The sequence below is a fragment of the Salvelinus namaycush genome, chromosome 22, assembly GCF_016432855.1.
Source record: "Salvelinus namaycush isolate Seneca chromosome 22, SaNama_1.0, whole genome shotgun sequence".
Taxonomy (NCBI): Eukaryota; Metazoa; Chordata; class Actinopteri; order Salmoniformes; family Salmonidae; genus Salvelinus; species Salvelinus namaycush.
In genome coordinates, this window is record NC_052328.1 from 17,862,900 (window position 1) to 17,878,492 (window position 15,593).

The 15,593-nt window shown below is 42.8% G+C and overlaps 1 protein-coding gene across 1 annotated transcript in view; it reads left to right on the top strand.

The window, feature by feature from the left end:
* Positions 1-689: 689 nt before the first annotated feature.
* kcnq5a (potassium voltage-gated channel, KQT-like subfamily, member 5a) overlaps positions 690-15,593 on the top strand; it is a 110,387-nt gene continuing 95,483 nt past the window's right edge. Inside the window, exon 1 of the mRNA XM_038960538.1 lies at positions 690-1,024. Within this exon, the coding sequence (XP_038816466.1) occupies positions 690-1,024 (335 nt within the window). The remainder of the gene's footprint in view (positions 1,025-15,593) is intronic.

The following is a 15,593-nucleotide window of genomic DNA, read 5'->3' on the forward strand; positions in this document are numbered from 1 at the left end:
CTGAATAGGTTTTCCTCAGCACCACACGTGCCTGTCCCCTGCTCTGCTGAAGCCACACGTCAATTCCCCGGTAGCCATGGGCTTGTTGCTGTTCTCTAATTCCACATACTTGGTTTCCGAGTGATTCAATATTCTACACAACTGCTGTGCCATGATTGAAGACGCGCGCACTGAAGAGCCAAACTAAGCGCCACTTTGGAAGGCAAGCTTGAACCGGGTTCAGAAACATCGAGCTGGTTGTCTGTCTGTGCAACGCCTGAGCCGCGTGGATATTACGAAGTCAGAGAAAGAGAGAAAGAGGGGAGAGAAAGAGAGGGAGGGTGGGAGGAAGGATGAGTGAGTGAGTGTCGGGTGATTCCCTCCCCTCGCCAAATATCTGTCCAGGAGACGTTGACACTCCTTCATAACCCCGCTCCTCCCGCGCCTCACGCAGATGCCCAAAGCGCCGTGAGCACAGAAGTCTCCAAACCCCAGAATTCTACTTACCGCACCGAACCCCAGTAGATGACAGCATAAAACAGCCTAGTGTTAATTATAGTTATTTACAGTAATTCATCAATATAGCAGTATGGTTTTCTTTCCTACACCTTAGTTTGCTTTTCCAAGAGACCTCTTTGTGCAAACTCTTTTATACTCTATGTGCACGTCCCCGTGGTTACTGCACATCCCCAGCCGGTGTTGGTGATGCCATGCCCCGCAACCACAGTGGCGATGAAGCTAGTTCTGGGCTCTGGTTGAAAACCTCTCCAGGGCGTCGGGCTCAGAACTATAGGTTGAAAGATGTGGAGTCTGGACGGAGGATGAACAACGCTGTTCGAGTCGGAGACGGGATGCTTTCACCAGGCGCGGCAGGTGCAGGGGGCGCGGAGAGGCGAAAGGGCGCCCGGTTGAGTTTGCTCGGGAAACCGCTCATCTACAGCGCGCAGAGCGGGCGCAGAAACGCGCACTACCGTCGTCTCCAGAATTACCTCTATAATGTACTGGAGAGACCCAGGGCATGGGCGTTCATCTACCACGCCTTCGTGTGAGTATACGAGCTGTTATCATGTAGGCCAACGAGTAAACAGATTTAAACAGTAATTTAATGGTAGGCTACTTCATCAGTCACCTGTTACTGGGAATTCTTCTAGCGCACAGAGCTACAGAGGGGGAAAGACAATGATTAGAGGTTTTGTGCAAGTGAAGTAAGTGTACACATACAAGTGGCTTCCTCAAGGGAAGGGTGATGGTTCTATGTGGAACCATACTGACACGTTGAGCTCTTCACTGGTTCTTTGCCGCTCAATAAAGTTTTTTTCCCCCACTTTAAGTGGTAATTAAAATTTAGGGGCAGCAGCTCATATGTAATATTTTGGGGCGTGGTTTGTTCACAGCTCTTTTTGAGCAAGCATGTGTGAGAGTGTCATCACAGTTGATCTAATCTGTTGTATTATGCTATATTACATGTTATATATGACTATGGACAGTGATGGTGTCTTGTGACAGATTCACATATGGCCTTGTGCCAATTGAGAACGTTTGACTGAGTCAGTAGTTCCCAATGCTCTCCTCAGGGACCCCCTGTCATTCCAGAGTTAACACACCTGATTCAACTTCAACTTGTTAATAAACACGTTAATAAAAACCTTTAGAATTTTAACAATATAATATGGCTATTAAACTCGAATAAAACTGCCTGTATAGTTCTACAAATAACATTTAAGAGTTAGAAAGGTTCTTTATTGAACCATTCTCCATAAGGATTATATAAAGAACCATAAAAAAGGGTTTTTATATAGCCCCAAAAAGGGTTGTAACCATTGCGGAATACTTTTTTGGGGCTATATAGAACCTTTTTTAATGGTTCTTTATAGAACCGTAGGAAAAGGCTCTTTATAGCACAATTAATGTTCCATTTAGAACCTTATAAGCATGGTTCTTTATAGAACCTTTACAAAAAACATCCATATTGAACAATATGCACCATATAAATAATATCGGTGTGTGTGTGTGTGTGTGTGTGTGTGTGTGTGTGTGTGTGTGTGTGTGTGTGTGTGTGTGTGTGTGTGTGTGTGTGTGTGTGTGTGTGTGTGTGTGTGTGTGTCCAAGTGCCTTTTCTGAATTGTTTCATTGTAACAACTGGATGCTGCTGTTGTAGAAAATACATCTCTGGATAGAACCAAAAAGGTATCTATTGCTTGCTTCATATATCGCACCCCTAAAAGTTCTATATATAACCCCTTTGTGGGTTGAAAATGGCAGATTTGGGCACTAATAAGCGCCTACGTTGGAACGCAGTGGCTGTACAGTAACATGTTATACATGACATCCGAGCTCTGGCTCTGTGCTTCACATCGCTGTATGGGTTTTGACTGACAGCCGTTCTAAACTTGAGCCGCTTGCGAGACAAGAAGTTGCCCCCATCCCTCCCGGTAATTGGGCAACTTTTGCACATGTTTTGTTGCCTGAGTGAGGGAAATGTTGTAAATTAAGATGACTTGATGTGTTTTGAAAGATGAGGATTATAATAAATACCACTTTGATGTCATACAAGCAAGCCAAACACCCGTGAGTCCATATACAGTGTCAAGGTCTATGATCACTATGTTTGATGTACATTTACAAGACGACAAGTCGTCATACCCTGGGTTGTTCTGAACAGAATGACTCTATGTTTGTTTATTGTGAAGAAAATGTGTCTCTTCACACGCACCTGAATGCACTCACGACTCCTCTCTATGTTCACCAAAAAGACAAACACTGTAAAATCGTACTTTATAACTTGGCTAGTCATGTTGGCAATAGAACAAGCTTTCAAATCATGCCCACCTGATCCACATTGCGATATATAATGGACCTTTTTTGGATGGCATAAACAACAACAGTAATTGTGTGATGGCGGGGATGCAGGGTTGTGTTGCAAACGTAACAACTACAAGTGTGCCTGCTCTAGTTCCTCAACAGCACAGCTAGGAGAGCTAAAGTACCTTATAGTTGAAGACTCTTCTTTCTGCCATAAAAGTACATTGAAACTGTGCACACTTTGGAGAGGTGTGTGTCCACTTGGAGACACCAGTTAGTTTGTCTCATGCTGCACTTACCCCACATTTTCCAGGAATAGTCCAATGATGTTACTGAATGTATCCAGAGTATTTTCTGATTTTGTTATAAACAAATATGGCAAAAAGTACAGCAAATGTAAAATGCACATAAAATCAACAGTGTAATGTTTGGATTCAGTCTTGTGTCAGGTGAACTATTGTATAGAGTGTTCTACTTTCTGTTATCTGACTCCTTCAGTCAAAGTTAGAGATCCAATTTCTCATCATGGGATGCGATGGGACGCACGCACGCACGCACGCACGCACGCATGCACGCACGCACTAGGCAGGTAGCCTAGTGGTTAGAGCGTTGGACTTGTAACCGAAAGGTTACAAGATTGAATCCCCGAGCTGACAATGTAAAAATCTGTTATTCTGCCCCTGAACAAGGCAGTTAATCCACTGTTCCTAGGCTGTCATTGTAAATAAGAATTTGTTCTTAACTGACTTGCCTAGTTAAAAAAAAAACACACACATTTGTGCTGAATTTTGTATTAGTAGAAGTTTTAACAGTCTACTAACAGTCTCCTAAGACTACAGTTGCTTCATGGCCATGGTGTGGAGTGTGAAGTAGGAAATTGAGCTGTCATGTTGGGTAAGATGGCGGACACAGATGGGCTGTGAAGCAGGATGATGAAGTTTTATTTGTTCATGTGGGACAGCAGGGTCACCGGGGTTAAGTCCTTACATCTTCCCTAACCATAGCTACAGATTGTACGCCAGATAATGTGATATAACCAAAGATTTTTGGTGTCCATTACTGGACGTTACAGGAAAGCCCCATGTTTTGTATTGCACAAGGAGGTCCCTCGCCATCTTTGCAGGGAACATCTAGCATTTCTCAGAAAACGAGTCCACGGCCCCGTGTAGAAGTAGATGACAGCGCATCACACAGTGCGACCAAAACAAAGATCTATACATATGCAAGAGGCATATCTCACTCGATACAACACCTGGATTTAATATCTTTGAGTGTTTGCTGTTTTTTTGTAGCACCACCTGCAACTGGAAACATACATTTGTAAGATACTTTTTTTACTGAATCGAGAACAAATAAAGTATTGCCAAGAACAAGTTAGTTAAAAAAATCTATGGCTCCGGTTTGTATGTGGCTTCCCTGTAACGCCCAGTAATGGACACCAGCAATCTTTCGTTATATCACATTATCTGGTGTACAATCTGTAGCTACCCTGACCACAACGCAGATCCACAATGCACCACAAGAGATGGACCACACATATAATAAGTGCAAATACTTACTGAACACATACAAACACATAGCCATCCATTTGTTTGTTTTTACGGAAATTGTTGTGTCATGCTTGCGTCAAAAACGAAGGTTCTTTAGGATCCCAATACCACAGACACAGGCAGGAGGTAGACAGTCAGTTTACGATTCTTTAATATTATTTTCTCTTTGTTTATTTTTAAAAGGGGGTTACAATAACACAAAGACAAAGACAGACACGGACACACTCACACCACACGCACACTAAAGTCCATTGTTGTAATGGAAAATTCGTAATCTTGGCGTTAGCCTTCCTGGGTTACCGACCATGTGATTATGGCCTCGCCTCGGCAGTGTCATCTAGACAGGACACGTCTGGAGAGCGGGGAGAAAGCTTAATTAGAAACGTCATCATACTGGAAACCATTGGTAAGCACTCACACGTTGTTCCCGAGCATGGTCACACACATCCCGTTCCCCTCTCCCTAGACATAGCGGCAGTAGTGGTGTGTCTGACCTGTGGCACCTGTCCTCTTCTGGCTTGAATCTGCAAAACATTGAGTACTTTTACATGCACAATAATAATTCGACATTCAACTGATTATGGCAGTAGGCTGAGTATGGCATTAGTCATGTAAACACCTTACTTTGTTTATCTTAATCTGAGTAAGATCATAATCGAAGTACTGTAAGCATATACCGATTAAAACACCTGGTTTTCTGAGCAATCTTTAGAATTATTAGGACATGTAAACATCTTAATTGGAGTTCCAATGGTGTATTTGATGTACACATGTGCTAGCACCACAAGCCTCCCTCTTTTGCGCGAGTGAAGTGAGTTCTGAAAAACTAAAAGTATGCATCTTAGAAATAGTTTTCACCTACAAACTGCATATTCTTGTAACCTTTATTTAACTAGGGAACTCAGTTAAGAAGAAATTCTTATTTACAATGACGGCCTACACAGGCCAAACCCAGACAATGCTGGGCCAATTGTGCGCCACGCTAACCCTAACCCAATCACAGCCGGTTGTAATACAGCCTGGATATGAACCAGTGTGCCTGTAGTGACATCTCAAGCACTGAGATGCAGTGCCTTAGACCGCTGCGCCACTCGGGAGCCTATATGTCTGATCACAGAATCAAATAGGCTCAGGTTCCTAATTTACACACTCATTCCATCATTCACACAATGAGACAAACGTTTCAAAGGGGTTAACCGATTCACAGTAAAGGAAGTCACTCAAATAAGTAAATAAGAAGTCATCCAAAACACAGCACACAATATGAATAGGCAAATACTGTATTTAAAGCACTTTTAGGTTAATAAATTAAAAATAAAGCAAAACAAAAATAGAATCCTAGGCACACGTGACACTTGGGCTATCTCTAGCCAATGTAAATAATCAATCATGGTCATGACATGCACATAGTGAATCTATTCTACAGCAGGAAAATGCCCAAAGCACTCACTTAATGTTTTTTTATTGTAAATCCGCAGTCTTGTTGCTAGCGCAATAAACTCCCCGTCTAACTGAGTTCTATGCCTCTTTCTTATTGACTGTGTGAGGTTGAGGTTATTATAGCTTTTGGCTTTAACAATGGAGACTCAAGTCAATCAAGTCATTTCAAAAGTGTAAAGAGCTAAAAACGCACTGGGCTAGTGTCTGAATTGCAGCACTGGTAACAGCTAGTACACACTAAAACCAGCTAAGAGGCCATGAACTCCCAGAGGAATGATGGGTGGATAATGGTTGAGGTTTGAGTCGGACCCTGGTCTCAGGGGGTTTTAGGTTCGAATCCCAGATATTGTGGGATATGAACTAGAAACTGTAGGGTTTGCTGACACAGAATATCAAGTGTCTTCTACTGCTGTTTTCCCCTAATAGAAGGCACTTAACACTAATTTAACTCTAGGGACCCTGTGCTGCTTCGTTCCTCTCATGATAGTGTGTTGTCCTTGAGGTTGGGGAAAATAGACAGTAGACAAGTGTCTGGTTTCACAATGAATAATAAGGTACTATTTTAAGTAATATGAGTACCCAATTGTAATGGCTTCAAATATCGCAAATAAAACACTTTGTCCTCAGATCATTTGCTTTGTAGTTGATGAGAGACCACAGTAAAGAAGAATAGAGTCTGTGTTCATTTTTATTGCCACTTCGAGATCAAGTTATATAAATGCGTGTGCTTTAATTCCATTGAGGTTCAGTCTGATGGCTCCCTTCAAAGCGAATGGATTTTTCATTGGTCATTTCAATAAGTCACAGTGGTGTGCTTACTCCAGCGGATGTTTTTATTTTGCCCCCGAGTGGCTCATTCAGTTAGTGCTGAGCTGTAGGTTAGAGACCACTAACACACACACACACACACACACACACACACAGGAACATCTCTCGGAAGGATTTAACCCCCGAAAGCACATTTCCCATTATAGTCTATATAAATTTCCCATTATAGTCTATATAAATATAAATATATCTAAATGCATATGTAAAAGAAATGTCTCCGCTGCTATTTTTACATCGATCAAAGTGCTGCAGTGATATCCAGCCTGAGCTCAGGCACAGATGTTTTTTTGTGTGCTTGTGTGTTATTTTATAAATCCTTGCTGTTTGTGTATGTGTGGGAGGTAATTTTACTCTCTGTGTAGGTGTGTGTATGGGAAGCTGCCTATGCCTGGGTGTATTGATATATATGTGAAACTGGGGAGTGTGTGTGTGTGTGTGTGTGTGTGTGTGTGTGTGTGTGTGTGTGTGTGTGTGTGTGTGTGTGTGTGTGTGTGTGTGTGTGTGTGTGTGTGTGTGTGTGAGTGTGTGTGTGTGTGTGTGTGTGTGTGGGCTGACCACTTCTCTCCCTTTGAATGTCTCCATTGAACTTAGCTCAGGATTACTGGTGTGTGATCCTTGTAGGTATGTCTTACAGAGAAAGAGAGAGAGCGATGGGAGAACAGGTAGGAGGCTGGCTGGGTCTGGTACTGTAGATATGTGATGAGCTTGTGAGTGCTTAACTTCCTCTGGATACAAGTTACCCATAGATATACAGTTGAAGTCAGAAGTTTACATACACTTAGGTTGGAGTCATTAAAACTCGTTTTTCAACTCCTCCACATATGTCTTGTTAACAAACTATAGTTTTGGCAAGTCGGGTAGGACATCTAATGTGTGCATGACATAAGTAATTTTTCCAACAATTGTTTACAGACAGATTATTTCACTTATAATTCACTGTATCACAATTCCAGTGGGTCAAAGTTTACATACACCAAGTTGACAGTGCCTTTAAACAGCTTGGAAAATTCCAGAAAATTATGTCATGGCTTTAGAAGCTTCTGATAGGCTAATTGACATAATTTGAGTCAATTGGAGGTGTACCTGTGGACGTATTTCAAGGCTACCTTCAAACTCAGTGCCTCTTTGCTTGACATCATGGGAAAATCAAAAGAAATCAGCCAAGACCTCAGAAAATAAATTGTAGACAAGTCTGGTTCATCCTTGGGAGCAATTTCCAAATGCCTTAATATAACACGTTCATCTGTACAAACAATAGTACGCAAGTATAAACACCATGGGACCACGCAGCCATCATACCGCTCAGGAAGGAGACGGGTTCTGTCTCCTACAGATGAACGTACTTTGGTTCGAAAAGTGCAAATCAATCCCAGAACAACAGCGAAGGACCATGTGAAGATGCTGGAGGAAACAGGTACAAAAGTATCTATATTCACAGTCAAATGAGTTCTATATCGACGTAACCTGAAATGCCGCTCAGCAAGGAAGAAGCCACTGCTCCAAAACCGCCATAAAAAAGCCAGACTACGGTTTGCAACTGCACATGGGGACAAAGATTGTACTTTTTGGAGAAATGTCCTCTGCTCTGATGAAACAAAAATATAACTGTTTGGCCATAATGACCATCATTATGTTTGGAGGAAAAAGGGGGAAGCTTGCAAGCCGAAGAACACCATCCCAACCGTGAAGCACGGAGGTGGCAGCATCATGTTGTGGGGGTGCTTTGCTGCAGGAGGGACTGGTGGACTTCACAAAATAGGTGGCATTATGAGTAAGGAAAATTATGTGGATATATTGAAGCAACTTCTCAAGACATCAGTCAGGAAGTTAAAGCTTGGTCGCAAATGGGTCTTCCAAATGGACAATGACCCCAAGCATACTTCCAAAGTTGTGGCAAAATGGCTTAAGGACAACAAAGTCAAGGTATAGGTATATTAGAGTGGCCATCACCTCAATCCCATAGAAAATCTGTGGGCAGAACTGAAAAAGCGTCTGCGAGCAAGGAGGCCTACAAACCTGACTCAGTTACACCAACTCTGCCAGGAGGAATGGGCCAAAATTCACCGAACTTATTGTGGGAAACTTGTGGAAAGCTACCCGAAAAGTTTGACCCAAGTTAAACAATGTAAAGGCAAGGCTGTCAAATACTAAATGAGTGTATGTAAACTTCTGACTCACTGGGAATGTGATGAAATAAATATAAGCTAAAATAAATCATTCTCTCTGCTTTTATTCTGACATTTCACATTCTTAAAATATAGTGGTGATCCTAACTAACCTAAGACAGGGAATTTTTAGTTGGATTAAATGTCAGGAATGTTTAAAAACTGAGTTTAAATGTATTTGGCTAAGGTGTATGTAAACTTCTGACTTCAACTGTACCTTCTGCATCATAAAACTGACCTTAGATCCGATTATATTAGCAAGTTCTTCTATCAACTTCTATCAGCCTTAGTCCCCCCCAACCCCACTCTCCCCTCACTTAGCCTGTGTGGATTTCCCTGAACCGCAGAGTCGTTGATATCTGCGGTTCTGATCCAACAACTCTAGCATGAATCTGATAAATACCAGGCCCTACCCTTGCCAAATAGTGCTCCATTATTGCATCAATAATGGCATTACGATCCAAAAATGTACTGCTGTGTGTTTGGGTAATCAGATTTTCTGACCCGGGACAGAACCACCAATTTGCATCATGTGCTAGCCTAGGAACCAAAGTAAGTTTCCACAGACTTATTGTGTGTGTTTGTGTGTGTGTGTGATTGTGATGAAGAGCCAGTTTGTACTAAGTAAATGTTTGTGTATGTGTAAGCGGGACGCTTAAGCAGAAATGATAACTGAATTGTGTTGCTCAGATGCTTAGCTAAGTGCGTCAGCACAATTGATTCAAGAGACTCTGCAATGCATTGACAGGTAACACATCCACTCATCTTGTTGGTACTCTGAAATTAGCTGCATTAACATTACTTTAGAACTAACCTTATTTACACTGTAACTCAGTTCGAATTTTTACTCCATTTTGTGTCACTGTTGACTGTCTCACAGTCAATTAAACACAACCCACGTACACATAAAACACCCAGTGTTTTGTTTCACTTTTAAAAGGCACATTGTGTGTTGGCAGGTACCCTATGGACAAAGTAGGCAAAATAATCCAGACAGATAGGAGGTTTTAACACTGTACATAGCCATAATATGACATTTTACATGTCTCTATTCTTTTGAAACTTTTGTGAGCGTAATGTTTACTGTTCATTTTGATTGTTTATTTCACTTTTGTTTATTTTCTATTGCTTTGGCAATGTAAACATATGTTTCCCAAAAGCCCTTTGAATTACAGTACCAGTCAAAAGTTTGGACACACCTACTCATTCCAGGGTTTTTCTTTATTTTTACTATTATCTACTTTATTGGCTTTGATGCTACTTGTTATATTGTAGGTGGGTCCAAACGTTTTACTGGTACTGTACATTGAATTGAGAGTGATAGCGAAAGAGAGAGAGGGGGAGGGAGAGAGAGATGGGGGAGAGAGAGGGAGAGAGAGGGAGGGAGGGAGAGGGAGGGAGGGGGGAGGGAGAGAGAGAGAGGGAGAGAGAGGGAGGGAGAGAGAGAGAGGGAGAGAGAGGGAGGGAGGGAGAGAGGGAGAGAGAGGATGGCAGAGAGATGGAGGGAGGGAGAGAGGGAGAGAGAGAGGAAGAAAGGATGAGAGAGAGAGAGAGACAGAGGGAGAGAGAGATGGGGGGAGGGAGGGAGGGGAGAGAGAGGAAGAAAGGATGAGAGAGAGAGAGAGAGAGAGAGAGAGAGAGAGAGAGAGAGAGAGAGAGAGAGAGAGAGAGAGAGAGAGAGAGAGAGAGAGAGAGACAGAGGGAGAGAGAGATGGGGGGAGGGAGGGAGGGGAGAGAGAGGAAGAAAGGATGAGAGAGAGAGAGAGAGGAAGAAAGGATGAGAGAGAGAGGAAGAAAGGATGAGAGAGAGAGAGATGGGGAAGGGAGGGGGGGGAGAGAGAGAGAGAGAGAGAGAGAGAGAGAGAGAGAGAGAGGGAGAGGCACATGAACAGTGTGTCACTGTGTATTCCAGTGAGATTATGAATGGACAGAGAGGCATTAGGTGAACGAGACACTGTTTGATCCTTCACTAGGCTCTGTGACACAACCCAGTCACCACATCCCTGCTGAGCTTTTTCTTTCATCTGCGCCCAGAAAGAGAGAGAGGTAGAGGGAGAGAAGGAAGGGGAGAGAGCCTGGTGCCTGTGAGGAAGAGAGAGATGGTTATCTCTTAATCTCTAAACTATCTCCTTATACACCAACCCTAATGCATGCATGCACAGAGACCCATGCGCCTATGAAAGCACCCCTTCTCCCTTGACACATCTCATATCATTAAATCAAGAATAGTGTAATAGGGTAACAATATTAGCCTATCACTTGTGAATTATCCCCACTTTAAGGCAAACAGCGCATTATTTTTTTCCGACTTTTTCATATCATAGTCTCACACCTCATGCAGCCTAGCCCGTAGGTCTATATATGTTTTGGTAAGGTCTGTATCAAAACTAAAGTTTAAAATAAAGCACATGAATCCAGTTTACAACGGGTGTAGAGCCTAACTGGCATACATACGTAGAGCGTGAGTTTCAAGTTTGGGAAAGATCATTTTCAACATTATAATGCACCTTTATAATAAAAGCATTACATGCACAATCACATTTGTGGTCACTTTTGATAATTATGTTTTCTTGATAATGGAACATTCAAGGCTTATAGCCTACTGCTGTGTGCGTATTGCTGCCCTATAATGTGAAGAAATAGCCTAATAGTTTATCAACATTTTAAGCAAAACGTTCTCATCAGTTGCGTTAGGCTCATTGCATAAAAAAGGTTTTGTTGATGCTAGTGGTTGTATTCTTTTAGGATCTATTGCATCCCACAACTGTCCCAAATTGTTTGTATTATTTATTTCTCGCACAGAATAGAACAGGTCAACTTTTATACTATGGGGGATAGTAGATTGAAATAGACTAGTGCTTTTGCTGTTCAGTAGGCCTATTTATGTTGTTGGCTGACGAAAAGTAAATGTGGACAGTTCTTCCAATATCTTCAATATGCGCCTCGGAATTGGATAAGGACGCGCGCAGTTGCGTCCCCGATGTGTCTGTCTTCACTTGTAGCCTGTGAGAAAGACCCATGTGAGTGAGAGGTGCTTTGGCACGCAGCCTGGGAAAGGGAATTATAATTATTATATTCTTAATTATTAAATTCTTTTAAGGGGTATTCTTTTAAGGGGTATATTCTTTAATGGATTCTTTTAAGGGGTATTACGGCCACACAAAGGGGATGCAGCCAGGAAATTCGAGGCATTATACAGTGCTTGTCAAATTGTGAATAAGAGACCAATGAAGTGTGTACAGCCTGTGCAAAAAAATGCCTTTCATGCAACTTTTTTCAAATCATCATTAGTCACATCATGCAGCCTTAGAATGTATTAAAAATCAAAACATGTAGCCTAACATTTGTATCACAACTAAAGTTACATAAATAACTCTAAATAAAGCATATAGGAGTACCTGTTTCTTTGTTAACCGCTCAACACAGAATAGCCGCATGTGCGAACTCCCTCAAATCGTTTGGAGAAAATATCCTTTCTATTTTATTCAGCTTTGTTCAATTGTATTCTTCATACTATAAAATAATGCCATGGAATTCTAAGCACATTTTGTCTGCTAAATGAACTAGTGTAGCCCACAGTCATATGGGATACACCATTTAATGGAAAAGGATCTGTAATGGGTCAGGGTTAAGGTTAGGGTTAAGTTTAGAAGTTAAGTTAAAGGGTTAAGGTTAGGGTTAAGTTTAGAGGTTAAGTCAAAGGGTTAGGGGAAGGGTTAGCTAAAAGGGTTAAGGTTAGGGTTAGGGAAAGGTTAGCTAACATGCTAAGTAGTTACAAAGATGCTAAAAAGGAGTAAGTAGTTGAAAGTTGCTAATTTGATAAAATGCTAAAGTTGTCCGTGATGCGATTTGATTTCGTAACCTTTGACGTTCGCATTATACGCCTCCCTATCCACCCATGTGTGTTTCAGTGTGTGACTGGATGTTTTTCTGTGGCAATATGTGTGTGTGTAATCAAAGGTTCTTGAAATCACTGTGCTGAGAACGTGTTAGGGGATCTGTGTGTGTGCCTATTAGTCATACCCTAAACCCTCAGGAGAGATGTCAGTTCCCCCAGTCGACTGTGAAGCTGATTGATAGAGACAGACCACTCTGAGTGCTCTCTGCCCACACAAAATGCATCGCGGTTGGGGTTGAGCTACCCAGGACTCCCTTGCCCAGCAACACTGGAGCAATCACTCTGTCAGATCTCACCATGCAGGAATACCCTCCTGCCCTCAGCCCATCACTCAGCCTAACGCTCTGATTGTATGTCAGCATAAGGGAGTTCCACTGATTCAAGAGATTGTAATTGAGGGGAGTTTGTGTGCTGTGTGTGTGCTTTAGAGAACCCCCCCCCACACACACACATCATCTTGCTGTTGCGTTAGTTTGTCATCCTGATATTTCCCTGACAGCCTTCCTGATTCAAGCAAGGCTCTCTCACCCCCCCCCCACACTTACACACATTTCTCCAAACACAAATACATTTTCTTCACAATGGGACAGACAGGCAAGGGCTTAGGGTGAAGTACTGTGCTTTTTCACTGCGATAAAATAGCTGACAGTGTCCAGGCATGTTTTGTGTGTACCCCAGGAACAGTAGCTGCTGCTTTTGCAACAGCTAATGGGGATTCTAATAAAATACCAAAAAACCAAACTATGCCCATGGGCAGCTAGCATCCGTGATTCATCCTGGAAATGAGAAATTCATTGCCCTGGCCACTCTGTTTCTTTCTCAATTTCTCTCTCTCTTCTCTCTCTCCACTCTTTCATTCTCTTGCCCTCTCTCCACATACTGTATATCTCTCTATCTTTCATTATTCACTTTTTCTCTCTCTCCCCCTTTGTTTCTCCATATTCCTTTCTAGCTAGCTCTCTCTCTCTCTCTCTCTCTCTATATATATATATATATATATATATATATATATATATATATATATATATATATATATATAAAACTCAGCAAAAAAAGAAACGTCCTCTCACTGTCAACTGCGTATATTTTCAGCAAACTTAACATATGTAAATATTTGTATGAACATAACAAGATTCAACAACTGAGACATAAACTGAACAAGTTCCACAGACATGTGACTAACAGAAATGGAATAATGTGTCCCTGAACAAAGGGGGGTCAAAATCAAAAGTAACAATCAGTATCTGGTGTGGCCACCAGCTGCATTAAGTACTGCAGTGCATCTCCTCCTCATGGACTGCACCAGTTCTTGCTGTGAGATGTTACCCCACTCTTCCACCAAGGCACCTGCAAGTTCCCGGACATTTCTGGGGGGAATGGACCTAGCCCTCACCCTTTTGATCCAACAGGTCCCAGACGTGCTCAATGGGGTTGAGATACGGGCTCTTCGCTGGCCATGGCAGAACACTGACATTCCTGTCTTGCAGGAAATCACGCACAGAGCGAGCAGTATGGCTGGTGGCATTGTCATGCTGGAGTGTCATGTCAGGATGAGCCTGCAGAAAGGGTACCACATGAGGGAGGAGGATGTCTTCCCTGTAATGCACAGCATTGAGATTGCCTGCAATGACAACAAGCTCAGTCCGATGATGCTGTGACACATTGCCCCAGACCATGACAGACCCTCCACCTCCAAATCAATCCCGCTCCAGAGTACAGGCCTCAATGTAACACTCATTCCTTCGACGATAAACGCGAATCCGACCATCACCCCTGGTGAGACTAAACCATGACTCGTCAGTGAAGAGCACTTTTTGCCAGTCCTGTCTGGTCCAGCGACGGTGGGTTTGTGCCCATAGGCGGCGTTGTTGCCGGTAATGTCTGGTGAGGACATGCCTTACAACAGGCCTACAAGCCCTCAGTCCAGCCTCTCTCAGCCTATTGTGGACAGTCTGAGCACTGATGGAGGGATTGTGCGTTCCTGGTGTAACTCGGCCAGTTGTTGTTGCCATCATGTACCTGTCCCGCTGGTGTGATGTTCGGATGTACCGATCCTGTGCAGGTGTTGTTACACGTGGTCTGCCACTGCGAGGATGATCAGCTGTCCGTCCTGTCTCCCTGTAGCGCTGTCTTAGGTGTCTCACAGTAAGGACATTGCAATTTATTGCCCTGGCCACATCGGCAGTCCTCATGCCTCCTTGCAGCATGCCTAAGGCACGTTCACGCAGATGAGCAGGGACCCTGGGCATCTTTATTTTGGTGTTTTTCAGAGTCAGTAGAAAGGCCTCTTTAGTGTCCTAAGTTTTCATAACTGTGACCTTAATTGCCTACCGTCTGTAAGCTGTTAGTGTCTTAACAACCGTTCCACAGGTGCATGTTCATTAATTGTTTATGGTTCATTGAACAAGCATGGGAAACAGTGTTTAAACCCTTTACAATGAAGCTCTGTGAAGTTATTTGGATTTTTCCGAATTATCTTTGAAAGACAGGGTCCTGAAAAAGAAACGTTTCTTTTTTTGCTGAGTTTATATATCCATCCCTGTCTTCTCTCTCTCTCTCTCTCTCTCTCTCTCTCTCTCTCTCTCTCTCTCTCTCTCTCTCTCTCTCTCTCTCTCTCTCTCTCTATCTCTTTTCCCATCTCTCCTTTGAGGATCATTTATCTGCTTTATCTGGTCTCACAGTTTGCTAGAAAACCCTTCCAGGTGACCTGCTGACGTGACCCCTGGCCTAGCAGGAAGTGACCTCTCATGCCCTGGCCTGAGGAGGGTGGACCTTGTTGCCATGTGTCTAGCAACCTTCCTGGGAGTGTAATGGGTGGTTAGGAACCTGCCGAGTATCACGGCTACTCCCCAGCCAACCTGACACAGGCAGGAGGAGAGAGCGAGAGGGAGGGAGAGGAGGAAAAAAAGTTAAAAAGAGTGGAAGACAGAA